The sequence below is a fragment of the Lepidochelys kempii genome, chromosome 7 (genome assembly GCF_965140265.1).
Source record: "Lepidochelys kempii isolate rLepKem1 chromosome 7, rLepKem1.hap2, whole genome shotgun sequence".
NCBI lineage: Eukaryota > Metazoa > Chordata > Testudines > Cheloniidae > Lepidochelys > Lepidochelys kempii.
In genome coordinates, this window is record NC_133262.1 from 117,496,588 (window position 1) to 117,521,354 (window position 24,767).

The 24,767-nt window shown below is 40.8% G+C and overlaps 1 protein-coding gene and 1 long non-coding RNA gene across 17 annotated transcripts in view; both read right to left on the bottom strand.

Annotated features, from left to right (window-relative positions):
• Nucleotides 1-1,784: 1,784 nt before the first annotated feature.
• Nucleotides 1,785-7,990, bottom strand: LOC140915044 (uncharacterized). Its single transcript, XR_012160074.1, has 3 exons — nucleotides 5,955-7,990; nucleotides 4,869-4,947; nucleotides 1,785-4,029 (listed from the first exon to the last, which is right to left on the bottom strand). It is a non-coding gene; the product is annotated as an uncharacterized lncRNA (long non-coding RNA).
• Nucleotides 7,991-11,577: 3,587 nt separating this feature from the next.
• Nucleotides 11,578-24,767, bottom strand: part of ADD3 (adducin 3) — a 189,641-nt gene continuing 176,451 nt past the window's right edge. For 15 of the 16 annotated variants that reach the window (XM_073354406.1, XM_073354410.1, XM_073354415.1 and 12 more), the window contains 2 exons: nucleotides 14,818-14,913; nucleotides 11,578-13,932 (listed from right to left, as the gene is read on the bottom strand). In XM_073354406.1, the coding sequence (XP_073210507.1) occupies nucleotides 13,634-13,932; nucleotides 14,818-14,913 (395 nt within the window). In that variant the 3' untranslated portion in view covers nucleotides 11,578-13,633. The remainder of the gene's footprint in view (nucleotides 13,933-14,817; nucleotides 14,914-24,767) is intronic. The other variant, XM_073354419.1, reaches the window with a different exon arrangement.

The following is a 24,767-nucleotide window of genomic DNA, read 5'->3' on the forward strand; positions in this document are numbered from 1 at the left end:
CAGCATTTTAATGATGAAAAAAATGTAGAGTCTGTTTGAAGAGACTCTCGCATGTTAACTGTGAAAACTGTCGGGCCTAGAAGCAACTGGAGTGAAAAGCTTTTGTTTGCATGCCAGCAGCTAATTCAGCCCCTAATTTCTTTCTCTCTCTCTCTTTTTTTTTTGTATTGTTACACATAGTTCTCACACAATTAAAAAAGAAAAATGTATTTTTCTCTTAACCTTTTCAGTCTGAGGAGAAGCAAAAATAAATAAATAAAAAGCAGTCCCGAGGCAGCAGCTTTTGCAAAGCCAGCGTCCTGAAGTGCCTTGGCAGACACTGCGTGTGCATGGTTTGCACAGAGAAGGAATATCTGACACACAATATCACTGAATTACAGTGATGTCATCAGAGCCGACAACACATTTTCCTAGAGTGTAGGCAGGCCTGTGCAGTCTGCCTGCCCTGGTGTAATGAGATGGGAGGGTGGGGGTGAGATATAGGGGGGGTGTATCCAGACAGCTTCACCTGTATGGGATCTGAAAGTGCTTATCCCCTCCTCTTGTGACAATCCTCGGAAAAAAAAAAAAAAAGAAAAGAAAAGAAAAAAGATTCAACATTAGCTCAAATGGTCGAGGTTATGATATTCCAGGGTGCATCCAGCCTAGTGAGGGGCTGTCACCACTTGCCCTGCAGCCTGGGGTGCCTCCCAATGCTTTGCTGTGGTAGCTCCCAACCCTGCCTCCTCACAAGTAACCAAACAGCGTTCAGGTTCTACCCTGAGTGTCTGTGTACAGCCACAGCCCTGGTCCAGCAGCTCTGACCCCAGCAGCCTGTCAGCAAACACCAGCCACACTCTGGCTTCTGGCAGCCTTGGTTACTACTTGCAGGGTGACCCCAACACATTTCCAGTCCCAGATTTCCCCCCAGAAACATGTGTTCTGCATTGTTCATCTTTCTCCTGGACAGTCCAGATTTATTAGGTCCATTGACCCTTTAAGGGGATCAACATACAACAGTCTGCTACCCTAAATGGAGTTACCCAACCAATCCACAACACTCAGTTTTAATTAAAGAATAAAACAAGTTTATTAAGCTCAAGAGAGAGATTTTGAGTACCAGTAATGAGGCATTCAAGTCAGAAATAGTTACCAGAGAAATCATAGAATCCTAGGATCAGAAGGGACCTCAAGAGGTCTTCTAGTCCAATGGTTTTCAAACCGTGGGAATGGAAGGGAGTGGGTTGCAGCAACTCTGGTCAGCACTGCCGACCAGGCCATTAGAAGTCCCGTCGGCAGGGCTGCCCAGCTAAGGCAGGTTAGTCCCTACCAGTTCCGACACTGCACTGCGCCCTGGAAGCATCCAGCAGCAGGTCTGGATCCTAGGTGAGGGGGGCCACAGGGCTCCATGTGCTGCCCCTGCCCCAAGCTCCGGCTCCGCACGGGGCGGGGGGGTGCAGTACTTGCAGGCAAGAGCCACTACTGGGGCAAAGCGCGGTCCTAGGACAGGCAGGAAGCCTGCCTCTGCACCCCCGCTGCGCCGCTGATCATGAGTCGCCCGAGGTAAGCCTGTGCCCCAAATCTCTACCCCAGCCCTGATCCCCCCTCCCAAATCCAGAGCCCGTTCCTGCACCCCAAACCCCTCATCCTTGGTCCCACCCCAGAGCCTGCACCCCCAGTCCAGAGCCCTGAACCCCTCCAGAACCCCAACCCTCTGCCTGAGCCCCTACCACACCCTAAACCCCTCATCCCCAGCTCCGTTGGGTCACAGGCATCAACAATTTTCTTCAACTGGGTCACCAGAAAAAGTTTGAAAACCACTGATCTAGTCCAATCCCCTGCACTCACAGCAGGACTAAGTACTATCTATACCACCCTTGACCACATTTGTCTAACCTTCTCCTAAACGTCCCCAATGATGGAGATTTCACAGCCTCCCTAGGCAATTTATTCCAGTGCTTAACTACCCCGACAGGAAGTTTTTCCTAATGTCCAACCTAAACCACCCTTGCTGCATTGCTTCTTGTCCGATCCTCAGATGTTTAGGAGAACAATTTTTCTCCCTCCTCCTTGTAACCTCAGTCCCCCCTCAGTCTTCTTTTCTCCAGACTAAACAAACTAGTTTTTTTCAATCTTCCCTCATAGGTCATGTTTTCTAGCACTTTAATCATTTTTGTTGCTCTTCTCTGGACTTTCTCCAATGTATCCACATCTTTCCTGAACTGTGACTCCCAAAACTGGACACAATACTCTAGTTGAGGCCTAATCAGTGTGGGGTAGAGCGGAAGAATTACTTCTTGTGTCTTGCTTACAACTCTCCTGCTAATACAGCCCAGAAGGATGTTCACTTTTTTTTGCAACATTGTGACACTGCTGACTCATATTTAGCTTGTGATCCACTATAACCCTCAGATCCCTTTCTGCAGTACTCCTTCCTAGGCAGTCATTTCTTTGTTTTTGTGCAACTGATTGTTCTTTCCCAAGTGGAGTACTTCAGATTTGTACTTATTGAATTTCATCCTATTTACTTCAGACCATTTCTCCAGTTTGTCCAGATTGATTTCAATTTTACTCCTATCCTCCAAAGCACTTGCAGCCCCTCTGAGCTTGGTATCGTCCACAAACTTTATAAGTGTACTCTCTGTGCCATTATCTATAAATAAAGATAAAACGTTTCCTAAACTTAACCTAGACTTGGTTCAAGGTGAAATCCCTTACCACATGTTTTCATGCTGCTGACCAAACTCTGAGGCCAGGATCTGCTTCCAAAGTCCAGCTGCTGTTTCTTTTTTCTTCTTAGGTGAAAAGAAAGAGAGAGAGAAGGGTAGGGGAAGATAACTTGGCATGTTTTTGCCCCTCACTTTTATAGTTCAGTCACCCTTTGAAATGCATTTTCCTGAGAGTAACCCCTAGATAAAGTTATTTCCAGCTGAGCAAGGACAAAAGGAATCTGGTGGGGGAGAGGTTTATGCTGTCGTTTGCTAAGATGCAGACCTGTTTGTTTCTGTCCCGCTTCCTTGCCAAATCATGGCTACGTGAAAGTTGAAGGCCCATCAGCTTTGGCAACACCTGGCTGGGGCACCAACTTTTTGTTTTGAGCAACCGATTTACTCATTCCCCAAACTTGTCCGGTAAACACACCTCAGTCACGATTTCAGCTTATATTCATCACTTTACCTATCGTGTTGCTGCATACATTTCACCATGATATTATTGACTAGCAAGTTATGAGTTTTCCAATTATACCTGACAAGGCATATTTTGTACAAAGATTAATACAATAGTGGGTAGGGTGTGAATACAGGGGTGCACTCTGCCACAGAGGCACAAAGGCGTGTTTACTCCATCAAGCTGAAACTCACGAGTTCTCTTCCTCAAGCAGCAATTGGGCAGATTAGCCAATGACTATGGTGTCTGCATGCAACCATGAATTAGATGCATGAATGGGCATTGGCTCTTCTCCAGCTGATGCTTCCACTACCACTGACAGCAGGTATTGTGTCCAGCTGTGCAGATTCAGTACTGGGCAACTGATGGCTCACTGGATGAAATGACTGAGCTGTGGCAGGCTGAAGGGAGGAAATCTATGGGCTCAAAATCTCATATAAGCTACCTCCCCCAGGAATGATTTCACCTTTCTACTGAGAGGAACCACTGGCTAAAATGGGGACTGTGTAATGCCCTTGTTCTTGGGGCTGGAGCATTAAGGTAAAGCTTTGAGGAACAGCCACATCAGAAAGTATGAGCTCTCTCACCAAAAGTTTAAGAAGTTTTATTTTTTTCCCCCATTTGAGAAGCTGCCAAGTCAACACCACTAGAGCTTTGGGACTTTAATTTATCCACAGTACATCTATGGAGTGGGCAGCTTCCCCATTGCTAATGTATGCACATTCCTGACCTGGAAAACCTTGGTCCATTCATTCCTTGGCATTTCTGCTGAAACTGGCAACCAACTATCCATCAAAGACAAAGGAGCTGGTTTTTTGATGTGGGTAGATTATCCACTAGGAATGCCCCTCTGCCATATACATTGGTCAAACTGGACAGTCTCTACGTAAAAGAATAAATGGACACAAATCAGATGTCAAGAATTATAACATTCATAAACCAGTCGGAGAACACTTCAATCTCTCTGGTCACGCAATCACAGACATGAAGGTCGCTATCTTAAAACAAAAAAACTTCAAATCCAGACTCCAGCGAGAAACTGCTGAATTGGAATTCATTTGCAAATTGGATACTATTAATTTAGGCTTAAATAGAGACTGGGAGTGGCTAAGTCATTATGCAAGGTAGCCTGTTTCCTCTTGTTTTTTCCTACCCCCCCCCCGATGTTCTGGTTTAACTTGGATTTAAACTTGAAGAGTGGTCAGTTTGGATGAGCTATTACCAGCAGGAGAGTGAGTTTGTGTGTGTATGGGGGGGGATGTGAGAAAACCTGGATTTGTGCAGGAAATAGCCCAACTTGATTGTCATGCACATTGTGTAAAGAGTTGTCACTTTGGATGGGCTATCACCAGCAGGAGAGTGAATTTGTGTGGGGGGGTGGAGGGTGAGAAAACCTGGATTTGTGCTGGAAATGGCCCACCTGATGATCACTTTAGATAAGCTATTACCAGCAGGACAGTGGGGTGGGAGGAGGTATTGTTTCATATTCTCTGTGTATATATAAAGCCTGCTGCAGTTTCCACGATATGCATCTGAGGAAGTGAGCTGTAGCTCACGAAAGCTTATGCTCTAATAAATTGGTTAGTCTCTAAGGTGCCACAAGTACTCCTTTTCTTTTTGCGAATACAGACTAACACGGCTGTTACTCTGAAACCACTAGGAACTGAAGCCATCAGCTCATTTAACATAGTTCACGGTCACAGACTTCAATCACTACTAACCTGAGCTGGATTCGAAACTGGAAACGGGGAAACGAAAGACTCCATACTGTGTTATCAATCCTTTGGTCCATCTCATCCCCTAACAAACAGAAACCAAGTGGTTTGGAAGGGAAGAGCAGAGAGCCTCAGTGGTGTGGGTGTTAACATGGGTTTAAATACATTTTTGTTTTTGGTACAGTAAATATTTAGTCAGCTTTCTTAAAAGCAACCCATCCACTCTGTTGTTATTTTTGCCCATTGGCATGTGGAAGTCTCTCTCCCTGAGTATTGTTTGACAAGGACAAGGACTCAGAAAGCTTTGCTCAGAGACGTTTATTGGTCTCTGATATAGTCAGTCGTCTCTGACCTTTGCTTTCACTTCATGAGCAAATAACGTTTGGAGAAACTGTTGGTTTTGACAACAGATCAGGCGGTATCTGGCAGGTAGGGGAAGAAAAATCTATATTTGGAGCAGTGAGGAAGAATGGATGCATTTTTCCATGGTGTTATCTTGTTGGGACAGACTACTTGTGATTACGACTGACAGTTGAGCACCAGGGTAAACAGCACCTTATCTCTATGGTGCCTGCCTCTGCTGATTTCAGCAACTGTACACTCACTCCTGAGTCATATAGCTCTGCAAGCTGTTACAGTGACCTCATTTACTTAACATGTTGTACTATCAAAGCCTATATTAAATAAAACCTAGGATTGTGCCAAGGAAATGTACAGTCGCTTGAAAGGAAAAAACTATAAGCAAAAGCTTGTGTGCACCAATAGATTTGGGCATCATGTGATCAGATTAAAAAAAGCACTTTCGTACTATGGAAAGCAATGTAGTTCATGTAGAAGCATAAAATCCAAAAGAGAAAAAAAAAAGTCTCTCTCTCTCTCTCATGGTTTTGATTTTCCTTCTCCAGTTTTGATACAGGTCTGAAGCCTACTGGGGACAAGAACAACAAGAAAATTCAGAGCAAGACTGGCCAAGAAGAAAGTTCTGCTAAACATCTGTTCGGACACTTCCAGCCATTGTTCTCCTCCAACCTGATTTTATTTATAATTGAATCCCGAATAAAAACAGTCTCTGACTGATCCACTTTGACTTACTTTGAAAGGTTATTGGCAGATTGTCAAAATGTACAATTTCCCTTGAGGGTATCTGGAGCAGCCATTGCCTTGTCCATCATCTTCCTCCCAAAAGGACTTTCACCAGCTAGTGACACAAACAAGGGAATCATATTTATTATTTGCTTGAGACAATGCCCGCAACATGCTTGGTACTTTCCAGGCACCATGCACCTTCCAACACACACCCAATAGCGCTCTTGTCATGCTAAAAATCTTAGTAATAGCATGTGAAGACATTTTGTGCCTATGCTCACACCTCGTGGTCATTTTGCCGGGCTGGTTTAACATCACATCTGAAGGAGAGAGTCTGTGACAGCACTGGTAGTGCACTGCAGTGCACATATTAGGGTTTGGCGCTCATGATTTTCCATGGAAGCTGAACCAGTGAGCCAAGACACTCTGACCCACTGGACTGCAATCCAACAGGATCATCAGAATCATAAAAAACTCACAAGTCATTGTAAAACAAAAGCATTTCACGTATTGGTTTGGTTTTGGTGATATTGACATGTTTTGGTTTTTTTGATGGAGGAAAGTTCTTGGAAGGCAGGAAGTTGAATATGAGACTTGTATAATCCTCTGTTCCAGAGGGTACAGTTTTAATAATATTCAGACCTATATTTTTGCACCTGTTGCTGGTTGGAAAAGTTAGGAAATAGTCTCAAAAACTTTGAATAAAATGGATGGAGCTCACTTCCCAGAGTCCACATTCCATTTCAGGGTTTTTAACTGAACTGATAATGAAATCAGTTCTGTAGCCAGATGTCTGCTTTCATCTCTCTGCCATGCAGCTGGAATCATGCCCACAAAATCTCCACCAAAATTCTTTCTTTGAAGGCTGTTTGCTAATGGCTTTCAAATAATGTAGAACAAATGTATCAGAAGTGAAAGTCGACAGATGCCACCTAATGGCCATTTGCATGTTCAGCTACAGAACACTGTGCTATAGTTTGGGCTCTTGATAGAAGTTCCAAAGATGCACAGGCCTGAATTTTGTTTAAAAAAGGACAATCTTTCCATATGAAGAGACTTGGATCACGAGTGTTTAGTTTAGAGAGGAGACTAATAAGGAAGGAAATGATAGAAAGATATGAAATAATTATAGTTACAAAAAAGTAAATTGGACATTCTCATTCATCTTTTTTCATAACATAAGAACAAAGGGACAGTCAAACTATAGGCAACACATTTAAAACTGAAAAGAAAACATTTTACACAACATAATTGACCTGTGGAATTCACTGTCAAGATATTATTGAGGTCAAGAGTAGAGAAGGATTTTTTAGAAGGATTAGACATCCTATGGATAAGAACAACCACCATATTTAAGTTAGACAGGATAATTACAGACACTGCCTATTAAGGTTGCCTATACATCATGATAGTCTTTAATTACATGATTACATGCTATTTTTTCCACAGGATCCATGCCTCATTCAGTGCAAAGGATGGACAGTGCTGATTTAATGAGCAACTATTCATTATTTTTTTATCCTCTTTGTTCAATGGGTTGCCCCAGACCTTGTTTACAACACACTTTTCAAACCCTGCTCTGAAAACAGAATTATATTAAGTTTCCTTAGGGGCTTTTCTGTCATGCTCACCGTTTCCAGTGTATGAGTGCTTCACAAATATGAACTTATCTTTCCAACATCCCTGGGAGATGAGGGGACCTTGTTACCCCTTTTTACAGAAGGGAAGAGACACAGCGAGAGTAAAGTCAAAAGTTTCCACTAATTTTGGGTGCCCAATTTGCAACACTATGGACCGGATTTTTCAGAGTACTTAGCATTACATAGCACTTAGTCTATTCAAAGCACAGCTCCCATTGACTTCAGTTGCAGCAGAAGCGTAGAGTGCACACAGCAACCGTGACCCCTGCATATTGAGTCGGGAATCCAGTGACTTGCCCAGCATCAAGTGTCCAGTGTCTGAATGCTGGCAAAGGCAGGGACAGAACACAATTTCCCAAGGCAGCCCTATTCAACTACCTTAACTATGAGATCATCTTCTCTCTTCCTGCAGTCCCCTGCCTCAGTCACTACACACCTTCCAGCTTCTGCAGCAAACAAGGCAGGGGTCAGAAAACAGTCTTTTTCACCACATAACCCTAATTCATCCCAGAGCAGGTCCCTCCTGTGTACTGAATGAAGCAGGTGTCCTGTGAAAAAAGTTAATGTGATCATGTAATTAAAGACTGTCATAATGTGCATGAACAAGGGTGTGTGTGTGAGAGAGAGAGAGAGAGAGAGAATGAAGCTTGCTTGCAAAAGCATTCCTAACTTTTGAATGCTTGATTTTACAATCTTATTAGTGTTCTTATAACTGTTTGTGTGTGTTTGTGTAATAATCTACATACATTCTTATACTAACTCTTATGATAGTGTCTGAGCGCTTTCCAGTAGTACATTAAGTGGTATGACTAACATCAGTCACACCTGGTTTGTAGTGCTCAGGAAATTGAGGGGCCTAGAAGAGTTTTCTAGGGAGCCTGGCACAGGGCAGACTTCTCTGCACAACCCTTAGGCAGAGACTGTCAATTCTGCCAAAGTCTGTGGTAGATATGAAATATGGAGACAAAGATGAGACCTTTCACTTACAATTTAAGCCAGGATTTAAAGTCTCCAGTGGCGAAAGGCTCTAATCTACTGCTACAGCCGCAGCACTGCTGCACACTCATCTAAAATAACTTCTCTGTCTGGGCTTGATTTCATTGCCACTGAAATCAGTGGGAAAATTTTGGTATTGCAAATCATTGGATATGTAGTACTCTATTTAAATTCTTAATTGCACATATGTTAATATATTTTGATCATCATCATGAGACAGAACACATTAAACTCTTGCACATCTGACAAGTTGAGTAAGACCCATGACATTTTAAATGGAAATGATTTAAGGAATTATGGAATTAAGCTTAAATTTACATACCTTATCAAGGTGAAAGGGCAAACAAAGCCACTTCAGAGATCAATTACTACAGGCTTTATTCATTCAAGTTTCCTGGTTCAAAGGGCACAGGCCACAGATCCCTCATGACTGGTCCTCTGACTTTGATTTCTGGCTCCATACAATTTGTGGAAGATCATTCAACGATATCCAGCCTTTTCCTATCTGTACAGGCCAAAATCCCATCTGATGAACACACATGGAACATGATTATAGTTTACAATTTTATAGCTGCGGTGATGCCTACTGAGTGATACTTACACAATCAGTCCGCTGAAGTCATCATGAGGAAAGGGGTATTTCCAAGTTGATTGCATTGGTTCTCTGATCATTCCAAATTTTTTTTATAGCTCCTCAAATTGAGCACCCACATTTTAAGAAAAAATACAAATGTAAGGTCAAAGACACAGATTAGTTTAAGATAAAGTGTAAACCAAACATCTGGGGTAAGAAATGGATGGAAATGAAAGAGTTTGATTGCACAGGCCTGGGAATCTGCAGCAGTGCAAAAAGGCATCTAAGTGCACTTACATTCTGCGGGAGCAACAGGTGGTGGAAAGCCAGCCTTAAAGAGAGCAGGTAAGGGGAAAATTCTACTAATGCAATCCTGCCATGGTCTCAAAAAGAATTTAACACAACGTAAAACAGTTCAATATAGTTTGAGCACTTTACATGTAAGAAGGTTACAAAATAGATTCTCAGTATTGATAATATTCTTTTAATAGTACTTGATATGTTAAAAACATGTTCCATTGCATATATTAGGCCCTACGGTGATGCTGCATTGTCTGTGTGATCATAGAATATCAGGGTTGGAAGGGACCTCAGGAGGTCATCTAGTCCCTGCATATGGTGATTTGAACAGCTGGGAAGGTTACTTTTTTCTCTTATTGCCTTGGTTCCATCACAATTGCTGTCTGCTGGGCCAACAAACAACTTTCCTAGCAGTCTGTCCAACCTGGGTTTTCCAGCATTCCTAGCTTCCTAACACTGTTGTGGACTGCACAGCCTCTGTGCCTGACTTACAGTTGCCTTATTTTACATGTTTAGGGTCACAGAATCGTACACTTTTGTAACTCCGTGGAAGAATTTGGCTCTAGATAACCAGATAGATAGGACCCATGGTTCATGGACACCCTGAAACAAAGGGAGATCCCTAGTAACCAACAAAAACATTTAGTGAATAAGCTATTTGGGGGCAGATTTCATGCCTTCTTTTGTGTTTATACATCACTGAGCACAAAAGATAAATAGTAAGACAACAGGTATGGGTACCCAATCTAAGATCTCTGACTCTGCAGCAATTTATCTGCTAGACTGAAGTTGATGTCGTTCATGCAAAGATCACTGGAACGATGAAGAGCTTGGATTTGGCTTTTATGGAAAGAAAGTGTCAAAGGCAGATTTGTGGAAGACAGAGTGTGCTACAGGAAGTTTCAACACCATTTATCAGCTCTCTACAGTGACTGAGGCCATAAAAAACGCAACACATGAACTCTGGCAATTTGGCAGAGATTTTGAGGTATGCTGTAGGTTGCTAGAACATGACACAGATCACTTCGTATGAAGAACTTTAGGCAATGGCCTTCTTTGTTACTTTTCATAAAACAAGGGAAGCTAAATTTATCTAAGATATTTCTATATAACCCAAAAAAACAGTAATATTTTATACTTATAGATCACTTTCCATTCAAGGACTTCACACTACGCTTGTGAAGTCAGTATTGTTAAACTCGTTTTGTAGAGAAGGAAATAAGGACACAGGGATGGAGTGACTTGCCCAAGAAAGAAAGGAAGTTTGTGGCACAGCTGGAAAGACAGAACTTTGGAGACCAGTACTGTGTCTTGGTGTCAAGACTGTCCTTTTTCCCCAATGTGGCCTACAAATTAATGACAGAAACATTAACCAAATCTCTAAAGTCCAGGTTATTTCCTTGCAGGTTTTAGGGGTTTAGGCTTTAGGTTTAGGCTGGAAGAAGAGTTGAAGTAATAATTAAGGCAGTTTTCCCCTTATGTTGGTGGTTTTCAAACTTTTTTCTGGCAACCCAGTTGAAGAAAATTGTTGAGGCCCAAAGGAGCTGGGGATGAGGGGTTTAGGGTGTGGGAGGGGGGCCTGGGGCAGCGGGTTGCGTTGTGGGGGTGAGGGCTGCAGGTTGGGGCTTGGAATGAAGGGTTCCGGGTGTGGGAGGGGGCTCTGGGCTGGGCAGGGGGTTGGGATGCGGGAGGGGGTCAGGGCTTTGGGCTGGGGATGCAGGTTCTAGGGTGGGGACAGGGATGAAGGGTTTGGAGTACAGGAAGGGGCTCCAGGTTTCGGTGGGCTCAGGGCTGGGGTAGAGGATTGGGGCGCATAGCTCCCACGCATAGGAGCCGGACCTGCTGCTGGCTGCTTCCAGGGCACAGCGCGGCATCAGAACAGGTAGGAACTAGCCTGCCTTAGCCGGGCAGCACCGCCGACGGGACTTTTAACAGCCCGGTTGGCAGTGCTGATCAGAGCCACCATGATGCAGTGCCTTACATTCCGCAATGCAGTATTGGGTCGCGACCCGCAGTCTGAAAACCACTGGCTTATGTAATCTTTATAGTAATATACAAAAATAAAATGACATTTGACAGGAAAATGAACACATAATGAAAGACTGCAGTGCAAAATCCATCTATTTAAAATACTGTTTATTTGTGATTTAACATTAATTAGCATTACATCTATGAGCAATTTCAGATAACATTTATATATTTTCCACAGGACACAGAGTTGGCTGGCTCATTCTTTATGCCAAAGCAAGTAAATAGAGGCATTAGCAAAAGGTGCAAATAGTTCACGGTTGCATTTTAAAAAATATTTATGCACATTGCATTCATTTAGATATATTTTTTAAAAAAAGTTATGAAAAGCATAGTTCACAGGTTACTGTTTCTACATATGTTGTAATACAACACAAATAATGTAGAACATAAAAAAACAAAACAAAACAACCCCCCCCCCCCAAGTTAAGCAACTGGAAGTTTCCACTAAGATTAAAAACACTGTTTCCAGTATTTAGTGATAACTAGAATATCATTTCCAGGATCCATTCCAACATTGCATTGTCACACTTACATGGTCAAAGCTAACCAGCTCCAGAACATGCTATAGTCAACATTTTTGCATGCCAAACCACTCTCCAGCCATACTTAATCTATATACTGTATATATATCAACTGGCAATCTGGGAATCACACTGATCTTTTAAATTTATTTGCTATTGCAATGACTGATGTACTATGACAAATTTGAGAAGAAAAAACCTTATGTTAATTTCTATGTTTAGTTTGTTTTTACAATACAGTAAAAAGCAAAAATGAAAATATCAGCAAAAATGAGTAAGTGGCATGACTGCCACTACCCATGGCACTAAGATCTAATTTGTTCTGGGTTTGTCTGAAGGACACGACACAGATTAATAAGACCCTTTTAAAATTAAACTGAAAGTGAGAAAAAAGCGTAGATCTCCATGTGAAACCATGCAAGTTATTTTAACTTCTAATATGGAAATGTGATTTTGCTGATTTAATAAAAATACCTCACAATCCATATCATATATTTAATAAAAAATAATCACCAAACTTTTACTTTCTTTGCATCATTCTATTTTCTTACTATTTCACTTTCCCTTTTAACAGTTTTGTTTCCTTCATTTGGTTATGTTAAGAGATTATTTTTCTTCATTCATTAGCAATGCCATAAGGGAAAAAACACAGTAATATTTAAACACGAATCCAGTTTAATTTTATATGCTTTAATCCTTTGATAGCGGAGTCCCTGGATTCCTGAATTATATTTAAGTATACTCTAAACCAAGCATCCTTAAATACACTCTACTGTTAGACGCTTGGTTTACATGCGTATAATACTTTTATACTAAATGGTATACAAACATTTCAACATATAAAATCTTATTTTGTTTTGCCATTGTTTAACTAAATTATCAATGTTAAGTGTATAAAATCCCCTTTATTGAAAAAATAAGGGTTTTTTCCCAACTGATAGAATAAAAAAGAAGTATTCAAAAATTATATTTCACTAAAATGAAATATTTGGCAAAAAAGTTATTGATGAATGGTCTTCTTACACATTTTGTATAATTCCAAATAAAATTTCTCTTACAGTTTTTCTTCTAATATGTGCCAGTGTATAATATTCTATATAATCTAACCTTAAAAGATTTAAAGGTGTGCTGTTAATATGACCCACTGAAGCAGGGTACAGAAATAAAATATATGGTCTGAATCACAATACAAAAAAGTATTATATGATTACCAAGTGAGGCAGCAGTTTAAAAATGAAAATTCATATAATCACTCAACAGTAGCTCTATTAGAGACTTCAACTGTGCTGAAGATTTTAAGGTCTGCAAAATACTCCAAGTGTAACTTGCCACAACAATGTACTACAATGGTATCTGATCTCACTATGATAGTATTAAAGCACCTGCCAGTGTAGCTCTATGTGAAACTACTGAATGTTTCAAACCCTCAGTAATTTTGGACATTAAGTGAGAGATGAATTAATTTCTTATTTAACATAAAATTGTTTTTAGTAAAACCTTTTCCAGTTCTGTTCATAGGTTAAGGTCCAGTTTACTGCACACCCCTAACACTACTTTGTTAATGTTCAACTTAAAACGTGGTTTTAAAACGTGCAATGCCTTCTCTTAACAACAGAGCTGCACTTATGCTTCCACCTTTTCCTTCTTTTTGTTCTTTTTCAGAAAAGATGGAGTGCGAAATTTCTTCTTCTTCTTTGATGGAGATTTGGAAGGGGAGCCCTCAGGGGACAGGGTCTCTTCAATCTTTTCAGAGGTTTTAATTGTAATCTCTATGCTCTCCACAGTACTAGTGGTTAACTGACTGACCCGCTGGGTGAGATCTTCTTCCACGTCATGCATATCTTCCTTGCCATTCACCACCACAACAGGTACCTCTGTGGAGATGAGGTTAGCATTCTGGGCATACATATCTTCATGATTTTCTATGAAAATGGAGAGTTCCACTATTATTATTATTCTTATTTTTGTGAGCAATGTCTATGCAAAAAATCAGAAATGGGCCTGGAATACGAAGTTTGCATTTGGATTCAGATAAGAACTGCTGCAAAATTTAAGGTGCTCAGATGTGGGGTTTTCCTGTCTTCTCTGCTCTTTATTCTGTTTTTGTCAAACGATACAAAAGTAATAGTGTGCAAATTTCATTAAAGGATACAGGGTCAACTTCTCAGCCCATTCATATCCAATGGTAAGTCAAGTACTTAGAAGACTAAACAGCCTAAAGTGCAGTTAGAATTATTTGTGCCTGCACTAGGCCAACGTATGAAGATGCACCCACTATGCAGGGTAACTTTCAGAATACAAACCTTTAAAAATATGCTGTATTGCTTCTGTTGGTTATGTATTAACAGAGGCTCTCTTCTAGAAGATTGTTATACAAAAAATATAATAGCTACGTAACAGGGAGCAATCGACAACACATATGCCTCCCATTTTATTAATGTGTGATTTTATTGTGTGGATTTCACTACAGGAAAAATGTTTATTGGGGACAATAATTCACTGATAGACTAAGATGGACTCACACATGACACTGTAGTTAACTAGGTCAGTTTTTGACCAACCGACTTTGAGAATGTGTCTTATCAATTCCAGTTTTTCATTTAAATTGAGTAAAGTCTGGAAAGATGCAGGATTCATAAACTCACTGGTTGTAAGAAGCAAGAATCTCGTATTGAAATACTTAAATTCCAGTTTCTAAAATACTGAAAGCAGGCTATACTGCACCTTACTTACAGGTTATAATGAAATAAATCAGTGACCCAGGTTACTAAAGCTCTTTGTGTTTTATAGGAAGTTATATTTAATACCTTCTAATTTTTCAGGGACATTTTGCGGTGACTGTGTTTGTGACTGAATTTGTGACACAGATGAAGCATCATCTGAGACTAATTCCTGTTCAGCATCTGCAGGACAAGATTTGAATTAGTAGCCATGCAAAAATAAAAATGAGCAAGAGTATCAGTGTTAGCATATACAATATTTACAGCTCTGCTGGCATTGAACTGTTCATGCTAATGTTGTCAAGAAGTTAACGTACAATAGCTTAAACACATTATTAGGAAGTTATTACAGTCATTAACAGTTATCAGATGTTAGCTCTTCTATATAAATGATTAAAAACAAGGCTGCACACAAGGGAGCAGGCAGCCCATGCATATGTGGCTTCATCTCACCATTAACTATGTAACATACAAGAAATCATGCTACTATTCATAACTTTAAAAAGTCTAATCTATGAAAGTCAATCACGCAGTATTAGTGCAGGAGAATGCATTAAAAATGTTATTGTTAAGCAATACTGAATTAGTAATTCTGATAAGGAGTAGCAATATAAAAAAAGTTATAAAATGCTTCTAACTGAAGAGGATGAAAGTCTTGGGGATATAGGAAAGATTACTGAAAGAATGTTTTTACCTTTGAATCTTTAAGCTTTTGAAAATAAGAAATTACAAAGGTGTGCTTTAAAATACTGGAATTTCAGAGTTAAGACATTGCCAACGATATTGCCAAGTTTATAGCAAACAGAAAACTATACCATTTAAGAATATTATTTTTGATAAATGAGGGTTCGAAGGCTTTCACTTTCTATTCCTATCATCGGTATTGATGGGAAAAATCGACCTGTAAATGTTTAAAATTTTCTTTCTTGGTATGTGTTTCCCAATTTATGGTGATATACCTCTCCTTTCAAAGGATCAACTATTCCTATCTGCAATACACAGCGTCAGAAGACAGTACAAAACGAACATGTTAATGTATTTATTCAACTTCCATTGTTGTGTAAGTCTTCTGGTGCTTTAGTTCCTACACAAAGTAAAATCAACTAAGATAAAATTCTACAGTTCTCAAAGAGTAATCATTTTTAAGTTTTCCCAGGATGGTTGCCGTTATCATGTGAGAGTAAGAACTATAGCATAACAAAGTTTCAAGATGTGCTATCCTGCCCCAACATAACAATGGCAGTACGACCATAATGCAATAAATCAAAGTTCAATAAGGTCATCCGCCTACGGTTTTCCAGTTTGTCAACCCAATTAACTCCACATCTGTTTTTTATTATTATTAATTATTATTAACATTGCAGTAGTGCCTAGGGTCCCCAATTGTGGGTGAAGGTTCCATTGTGCTAGGAGCTATACAAACACATCACAAAAAACAGTCCCTGTCCCACAGAACTTATTAAAGGTTTGCAGTGTGCTGCATACTAACTGTTCATGTAGATCCTGCTACCGTGCACTAAAGGTTCCCTAGTGCACAGTGACCTACTCATGTTTCAAAGCAGAGTAGATCAAAGCACACTAGGGAAATTTTAGTGTGTGGTAACAGGGTCCATCCACATGGACTGTTAGGGACTGGTACACTAATGATTTAATTGGGGATTGGTCCTGCTTTGAGCAGGGGGTTGGACTAGATGACCTCCTGAGGTCCCTTCCAACCCTGATATTCTATGATTCTAATGTGTGGTAGATTTATACCCCATCTTACCTTGAACTTACTGTTCAACTAGATAAACCCTCAGTATAAACAGAGACAAGAGAGACTGGGAGAGCACAAGAAAACATTGGTTAGCATGAAAAACAGAGGTCTCAGTACATTAGCTAACCAATAGTGTAAGGATTGGGTTGTTTTTTTTGGTAGGGATCATGGCAAAAGAGTTACGGAGGGATTTAAAGGCAGGCAATGAGGATATTTACAAGGACCTCCCATGCATGAGGGTACCAAGGGAGAAAGCACAAAGGTGCTTGTTTGAAAGTTTAACAAATGGGTGCTGAAGGCTCGAACCATTGGCAGAGTGGAGGCAGTCTGACATCTCAAAAGCATACAAGAGGTAGAGTGGGGATAGGGCATGAAGGGCCTTAAAAGTGAAGATGAATAGTTTGTGCCTGATGCAGTGGAGCAGGAAGAAAAGGAGTACTTGTGGCACCTTAGAGACTAACCAATTTATTTGAGCATGAGCTTTCGTGAGCTACAGCTCACTTCATCGGATGCAGGAGGAACCATTGAAGAAATGCAAAGAGAGTAGTGACATGGTCAAAGCAACAACCCAGGAAAATTATCTTTGCAACAGTATTATGAACAGATCTCAGTGGGGAAAGATCGCATCTATCAATGCTAGAGAGGAACAGGTTGCAGTAGATAAGACATGAGATAAGCAGGGCCTGGGCAAGAGATGTAGCTGTGTGGACGGACATCAAAGGTCGTAGCTTAGAAATGTTAGGGAGGAAGAACTGGCAGCATTTTAACACTGCCTGCATGTGCTGATCCAGAGAGATGGTTGAGCTGAAGAGGATACCTAGGTTATAGGCCTGTGTGACAGAGATAAGGAGGTTTTCCATAGTGACAGAGAGGAGGGGAGACATGGGAAGAAGATTAAAAGCTCTGTGTTGGCCACCTCTAGCTTAAGATGATATCTGGACTTCCACAAGGAGACATCTGAAAGACTGACAGTGATTTTAGTGTATACAGAAAGGACTGGAGATGTATACACGAGTTGTCAGCTGAGAGTTGATAGTTAATATCATTTACAAATGAGATTGCCCAGAGACAAGGTCCAGAGGAGGGGGCCAAGAATAGAGCCCTGTGGAACTCCGACAGAAGGTTAGTGGGGAATGAAGAAGATCCTCCTAATGAAATGCAGAAGAAGCAGTTAAAGGTAGGAGAACCAGGAGAGGACAGTCATGAAAGGTGAGGGAGGATACAATTTCAAGAATGGTTAACTTAGTTGAAGGCAGCTGGTAGACTGAGGAGAGTGAAGACTGAGTATTGTGTCTGCTTTGGCCAGGAAAAGTTCATTAGAGGCTTGGTGAGAGCCACTGAATTGGAGTGCAAGGTAGAAGCTGGATTGGCAAAGGACTTCTGATTGTGATTGTACATGACACAGTCAGTTTACAGATAAAGGGGAGAAGCCAGATGGGGCGGTAGTTGTACAGTATAGGCAAGTGGAGATAAGGATAAGGGAGACTAAGGCATGCTTGCATTTCAATGGGAAGGATGTTGAGGAGAGAATGGGAGCAGAGGTAAGATCTGGAGATGGGATGAGGTCACTGAGGCCCACGGAAGGGGTAGAAGGGGAGAACAGATGAGAAACGTGTGTGTCATTGAGAGGGGAGGTGGAAGAGAGAGCGTTATAGGATGGGATGGAAGGGTGGTAAGCGGGGATGCAGGAGGTAATGGTGGAACCTGTCAATTGCCTCTTTGAAGAAGTTAACAAGGTATTTTGCAGAGAAAAAGTGCAGGGTGGGAAGTGGGGAGGATGTAGTCAAAGGTGGAGAACAGGTGACTAGGACTGTGGCCATGGGAGTCAATCAGGATGGAGAAGTAGAAATGATTAGCTAGGGAAATAGCAAAATTTGAGGAAAGGAGAAGTTCTTAGTTTTAATTCCTCTTCACTGTTAAAACTCTCCTTTAACGTTAAATCTAGCAACCGCTGCCACCACTCTATCGCTGACATGCTGTACTGAAATGTGTTCTACCAGAGGGGATTTTTCCTGTCGTAGAAAGGTCCTCCCCAAGGGCAAATTCAGTAGGACTGAACTAGTGGAGCTCACTGTCAGACTGATGACAATGGTTTTACAATCAACCAGCTACTTCAACTAAGGGAGGCTGTCCCATATTTAAAACAAAAGCAAAGATTCATACTTTACAAGTACTTGTTTTTCACTAAAAAAATATTTCCGCTATTTTAGATTAAAGGGAAAATGTGCAAAAATACAAAAGCCTTATAATGAAAAAGATTTATAGTATTTAGAAAAGGCACCAAAAATGATGCAAGCAATTAGTGGTTCTCTTGAGCATCTAGTGCTGAACCACACAATTTTCTTGAAATAATTCACTGGCCTGACAATATCTGAACCAAAGAACTGCAGTTCAAAATTGAAATTTGTGGTTTTGTGGTAAATTTATAACGGCTTTGTCATTCATTTCAATGGGCTTTTATAAAACTACACTTAACTATATGCAGTACACAGCAAAATACATGGAGATGGATAATTAAGTTATTAAACCAGGGTTTCTGCGTGTACCACAAATTGTAAGAGTAAGTAGAACGAGTTGCAATGACAATGGAATATAAGACTAAGTAGTAACTAGGCAGCCTCTCTGTCTGCAAAAGAATAAATTATAATCTAGCAAAATGTATATACTTTCCTCAACTGTCAATAGATTTAGATGTTGATGGTCCTTCTACGCCAGTATAGGCACCCTATAAATAGCATAAATATAGCCTATGTAACTTGGGTATCAAAGCACCAAACAAAAGTAAGTGTGTGTGTATTGAGAGGTGGGGGGGGGAGAGAGGGAGGGGAGGGGAGAGATCACAATAGTCCTGGGCAACTGCTGTACCATTGCTATTAACATAAGGGTTAACTTCTTCTTATGTCAAGCTGGCAAAGGTGGCCAGTGAATCATTAGCCATTTCTATAAAAGACACAAGGTGAGTGAGTGAATCTTGCCCATATGCTCAGGGTTTAGCTGATCACCATATTTGGGGTCGGGAAGGAATTTTCCTCCAGGGCAGATTGGAAGAGGCCCTGGAGGTTTTTCGCCTTCCTCTGTAGCATGGGGCACGGGTCACTTGCTGGAGGAGTCTCTGCTCCTTGAAGTCTTTAAACCACGATTTGAGGACTTCAAAAGCTCAGACATAGGTGAGAGGTTTTTCGCAGGAGTGGTGGGTGAAATTCTGTGGCCTGCATTGTGCAGGAGGTCAGACTAGATGATCATAATGGTCCCTTCTGACCTAAATATCTATGAATCTAGGTAATATCTTTTACTGGACCAACTTCTGTTGGTGAGATACACAAGCGTGTCTCTCTCACCAACAGAAGTTGGCCCAGTAAAAGATATTACCTCACCCACCTTGCCTCTCTAATATTCTGGGACCCACAAGGCTGCAACAACACTGCATATGCCATTCCTTTGTAATCCCTTACGACCTCCCACAGGCCTCTCTCCATAGGAGGACTTCAGTGTTTGATCAGGATCTTAATCTCTGAAACTGAATTCCACAATTTAGCTAATTAATAAGAACTACTTACTCTTCTTAAACTACTTTGACGAGAACAGTTGAACAATAATGATCATGAATACTGAACATTCACCAAGAATCTGACTAGAGAAAGGAACTCTGCTACTTTCCCCTATGAATTGCATCTGTCCTGTTACAGTCAGATAACAGGAACAATAGCACACAGTTTGTTGCGGTGAGATTTGGCTGCCATCAGTACAGACCATAGTGTGCTCTCTAGCAGTCTCCAGGATGAAAGTGATAAACAACCCAGGGTGGGGGGTAAGGGGGAGAGAAATACAGATGTAGAAAGGTAAGAATAGGAAGAAGCAAATCTCCTGCTGAGCTAGTATTGCTCTCAGCACCTGGCATTGAAAAGTTATATTAGTTGCAGTGGTTAAATGAATGCATGGAAGGAATGACAGGCAGCTGTGCTTTGCTCATTTTCTCTAGCAAGGCTTCCTTGAGGAAGCTGCTGCAGACCTTGTAAAATAAGCAATCATGCCCAAACTTTGCACTGTATTGAGAATAACTTGTTTTTTTGTCACCACTCACTGAAGAGGCCAAGGGCATGTCTACATGTGGCGCTGTGGCTGCATTGATGCAGCTGTGCCACTACAGTGTGTCTGGTGAAGCTCTCCTGTCGGCATAAGAAAACCAACTTCGGCCACTCGCGGCGCTATGCCCGCTGCAGAGGTAGGGATGTAGTGCTGACCACACCAGCACTTGTGTCGGCGTAACTTATGTTGCTCAGAGGGGTGTTTTATTCACACCCCTAAGCAATATAAATTCTGCTGACAAACTGTAGTATAGACATAGCCTGAGCCCTGGTCTACACTAGGACTTTAGGTCAAATTTAGCAGCGTTAAATCGATGTAAACCTGCACCCGTCCACACGATGAAGCCCTTTTTTCCGACTTAAAGGGCTCTTAAAATCGATTTCCTTACTCCACCCCTGACAAATGGATTAGCGCTTAAATTGGCCTTGCCGGGTCGAATTTGGGGTACTGTGGACACAATTCGACGGTATTGGCCTCCGGGAGCTATCCCAGAGTGCTCCATTGTGACCGCTCTGGACAGCACTCTCAACTCAGATGCACTGGCCAGGTAGACAGGAAAAGAACCGTGAACTTTTGAATCTCATTTCCGGAGACTGCGGGAACTGTGGGATAGCTACCCACAGTGCAACACTCCGGAAGTCAATGCTTGCCTCAGTACTGTGGAAGGACTCCGCCGAGTTAATGCACTTACTGCACTTAGAGCATTTTCTGTGGGGACACACACACTCGAATATATAAAAACGATTTCTAAAAAAACAACTTCTATAAATTCGACCTAATTTCGTAGTGTGGACATAAACTAATTCAAGAGGTGGAGAACCATAAGGTCAAAAACCCTACGGTGAATAAGCATTTCATAGAATATCAGGGTTGGAAGGGACCTCAGGAGATCATCTAGTCCAACCCCCTGCTCAAAGCAGGACCAATCCCCAATTTTTACCCCAGATCCCTAAATGGCCCCCTCAAGGACTGAACTCACAACCTTGGGTTTAGCAGGCCAATGGCTCAAACCACTGAGCTATCCCTCCGTACCCATGTAAAAGAAAACCGGAGTATAATTTAGGGCTGTCAATTAATTGCAGTTAACTCACGTGATTAACTCAAAAAATTAATCAGGATTAAAAAAATTAATTGGGATTAATCGCCGTTTTAATCGCACTGCTAAACAATAGAATACCAATTGAAATGTATTAAATATTTTGGATGTTTTTCTACATTTTCATATGTATTGTATTCTGTGTTGTAACTGAAATCAAAGTATATGTTATTTTTTAGTACAAATATTTAAAATGATAAAATGATAAACGTAAAGTAATGATAAAGTAAAAATGATAAACAAAAGAAATAGTAACAAGTTTCAGAGTGGTAGCCGTGTTAGTCTGTATCAGCAAAAAGAACGAGGAGTATTTGTGGCACCTTAGAGACTAACAAATTTATTTGGGCTTAAGCTTTCGTGGGCTAAAACCCACTTCATCAGATGCATGCAGTGGAAAATACAATAGGAAAATATATATATATTTTCCTATTGTATTTTCCACTGCATGCATCTGATGTATAGATACACACACACACAGAGAGAGAACATGAAAAAATAATTCACCTCATACAAGTACTGTAGTGCAATCTCTGTGGTGAAAGTTACTTACAAATGTAGATTTTTTTTTTGGTTACATAACTGCACTCAAAAACAAAACAATGGAAAACTTTAGCGCCTACAAGTCCACACAGTCCTACTTCTTGTTCAGCCAATCGCTAAGACTAACAAGTTTGTTCAGATTTACAGGAGATAATGCTGCCCTCTTCTTATTTATAATGTCACCTGAAAGTGAGAACAGGCATTTGCATGGCACTTTTGTAGCTGGCATTGCAAGGTATTTACGTACCAGATATACTAAACATTTCTATGCCCCTTCATGCTTCGGCCACCATTCCAGAGGACATACTTCCATGGTGATGACGCTTGTTAAAAAAATGTGTTAATTAAATTTTGAGTGAACTCTTTGGGGGAGAATTGTATGTCCCCTGCTCTGTTTTACCCGCATTCTGCCATATAACAGTCTCAGATGATGACCCAGCACATGTTGTTCATTTTAAGAACACTTTCACTGCAGATTTCACAAAAGGCAAAGAAGGTAACAATGTGAGATTTCTAAAGATAGCTACAGCACACGACCCAAGGTTGAAGAATCTGAAGTGCCTTCCAAAATCTGAGAGGGACGAGGTGTGGAGCATGCTTTCAGAAGTCTTAAAAGAGCAACACTCTGATGCAGAAGCTAAAGACCAAACCACCAAAAAAGAAAGATCAATCTTCTGCTGGTGGCACCTGACTCAGCTAATGAAAATGAACATGTGTCAGTCCACACTGCTTTGGATTGTTATCAAGCAGAACTCATCATCAGCATGGACGCATGTCCCTTGGAATGGTGGTTGAAGCATGAAAGGACATATGAATCTTTAGCGCATCTGGCATGTAAATATCTTGTGATGCTGGCTGTAACAGTGCCATGCAAATGCCTGTTCTCACTTTCAGGTGTCATTGTAAACAAGAAGTGGGCAGCATTATCTCCTGCAAATGTAAACAAACTTGTTTGTCTGAGCGATTGGCTGAACAATAAGTAGGACTTGCAGGTTCTAAAATTTTACATTGTTTTATTTTTGAATACAGTTTTTTGATACACAATTCTACATTTGGAAGTTCAACTCTCATGATAAAGAGATTGCACTACAGTACTTGTATTAGGTGAACTGAAAAATACTATTTCTTTAGTTTTTTACTGTGAAAATATTTGTAATCAAAAATAAATATAAAGTGAGCAGTGTACACTTTGTATTCTGTGTTGTAACTGAAATCAATATATTTGAAAATGTAGAAAACATCCAAAAATATTTAAATAAATGGTATTCTATTTTTTTAATCATGCAATTAATCGCAATTAATTTTTTTAATTGCTTGACAGTCCTAGTATAATTTAAACCCTAGTCCTGACCCAGATATCACCTGAGGTGTCCAAGATATTCCTATGCCCTAACTAGGCTTCCCTGGAAGAAGAGTTTCAGTAAAGTAGGGGAAAAAAATCCCGCTTTTTGTGTGTGTTTTTGTTCAAAGAACTCAGCTTCATCTAGCTGGGACCCCACAGGAATGGTACCTAACATAGATCTGAAGATACCATTGATTTAGTCTGGAACCGTGCCTCCTATGCCACGGAGACCTACTCTACACAGTACTAGGGGATAAGGAGAGAAGACTATTCTGGAGACAATCTCGCCTTAACGGCTTCAATAGATCCTACCTAAAGGGGGGGGGGGGTTGACAGGATCGGCGCTGACGATTATTCTGTGTCCTCTCACATCCTCTAAAGAGGATTGACTCTTAGTGTTGTGGCCACACAGATATAATGTAAATGATCGATCCAACAGGCTCAGATCTGAGGATGCCCTCTCCTATTCAAGACCCCACTTGGCTGTTAAAAGGAAAGACCCATCCCATCCCCAAGATCGGTGTTTGTGTCAGCTAGATTTCGGGGGTGGGGTTGGCACTGGAGTACATCATATTTTTCATGCAGCAGTGTCTATTATTGGTCTTTTAGGTCATTTGAATTTGATTTTTCAGATTAATTTTTATGCATTATAGAAAGAGTGTCTAAGCACATGCAAAGATCTCGCCTTTGCAGGGAGACAGAATCTAGTTGGCCTTTCCATCTTTTATTTTGATGACTACAGTTAAAGTGGACAAAACCCCACAACTCTATATTTCAAAAGTCACTAGGAGTTAGTCAATCCCAATGTCATAGCAAGTAACAAATGAAATAAATAGGCATAGCCAAACTCCACACATAGAATGTTTTACTTATACCAGACCATATCATATTTGCTTTTAAATTGTGTTTTAGTTTAATTGTCCTTTTATTGTCAGATTCATACAAGAGAATTGTTCAGATAAAAATTAGCAATTAACTAACCTGCTATATTAAATTATTATAAGTTATTCCTTTCTAAACCTAACTTCAAATTTCAAGTCTCAATATTACAGTTTTAGGGGCTGCTCCTGCTCCCACTGAAGCTGAGAGTTTTGACACTGACTTCAGTGGAAGGAGAACTGGGTCCGTGTTTACAAGAATTAATACACCTGCTTTGTCCCCCAACACTCCTACCATCAGCTGTCAGTTTGAGTCTAGCACAGATGCTTTGAGGGGGT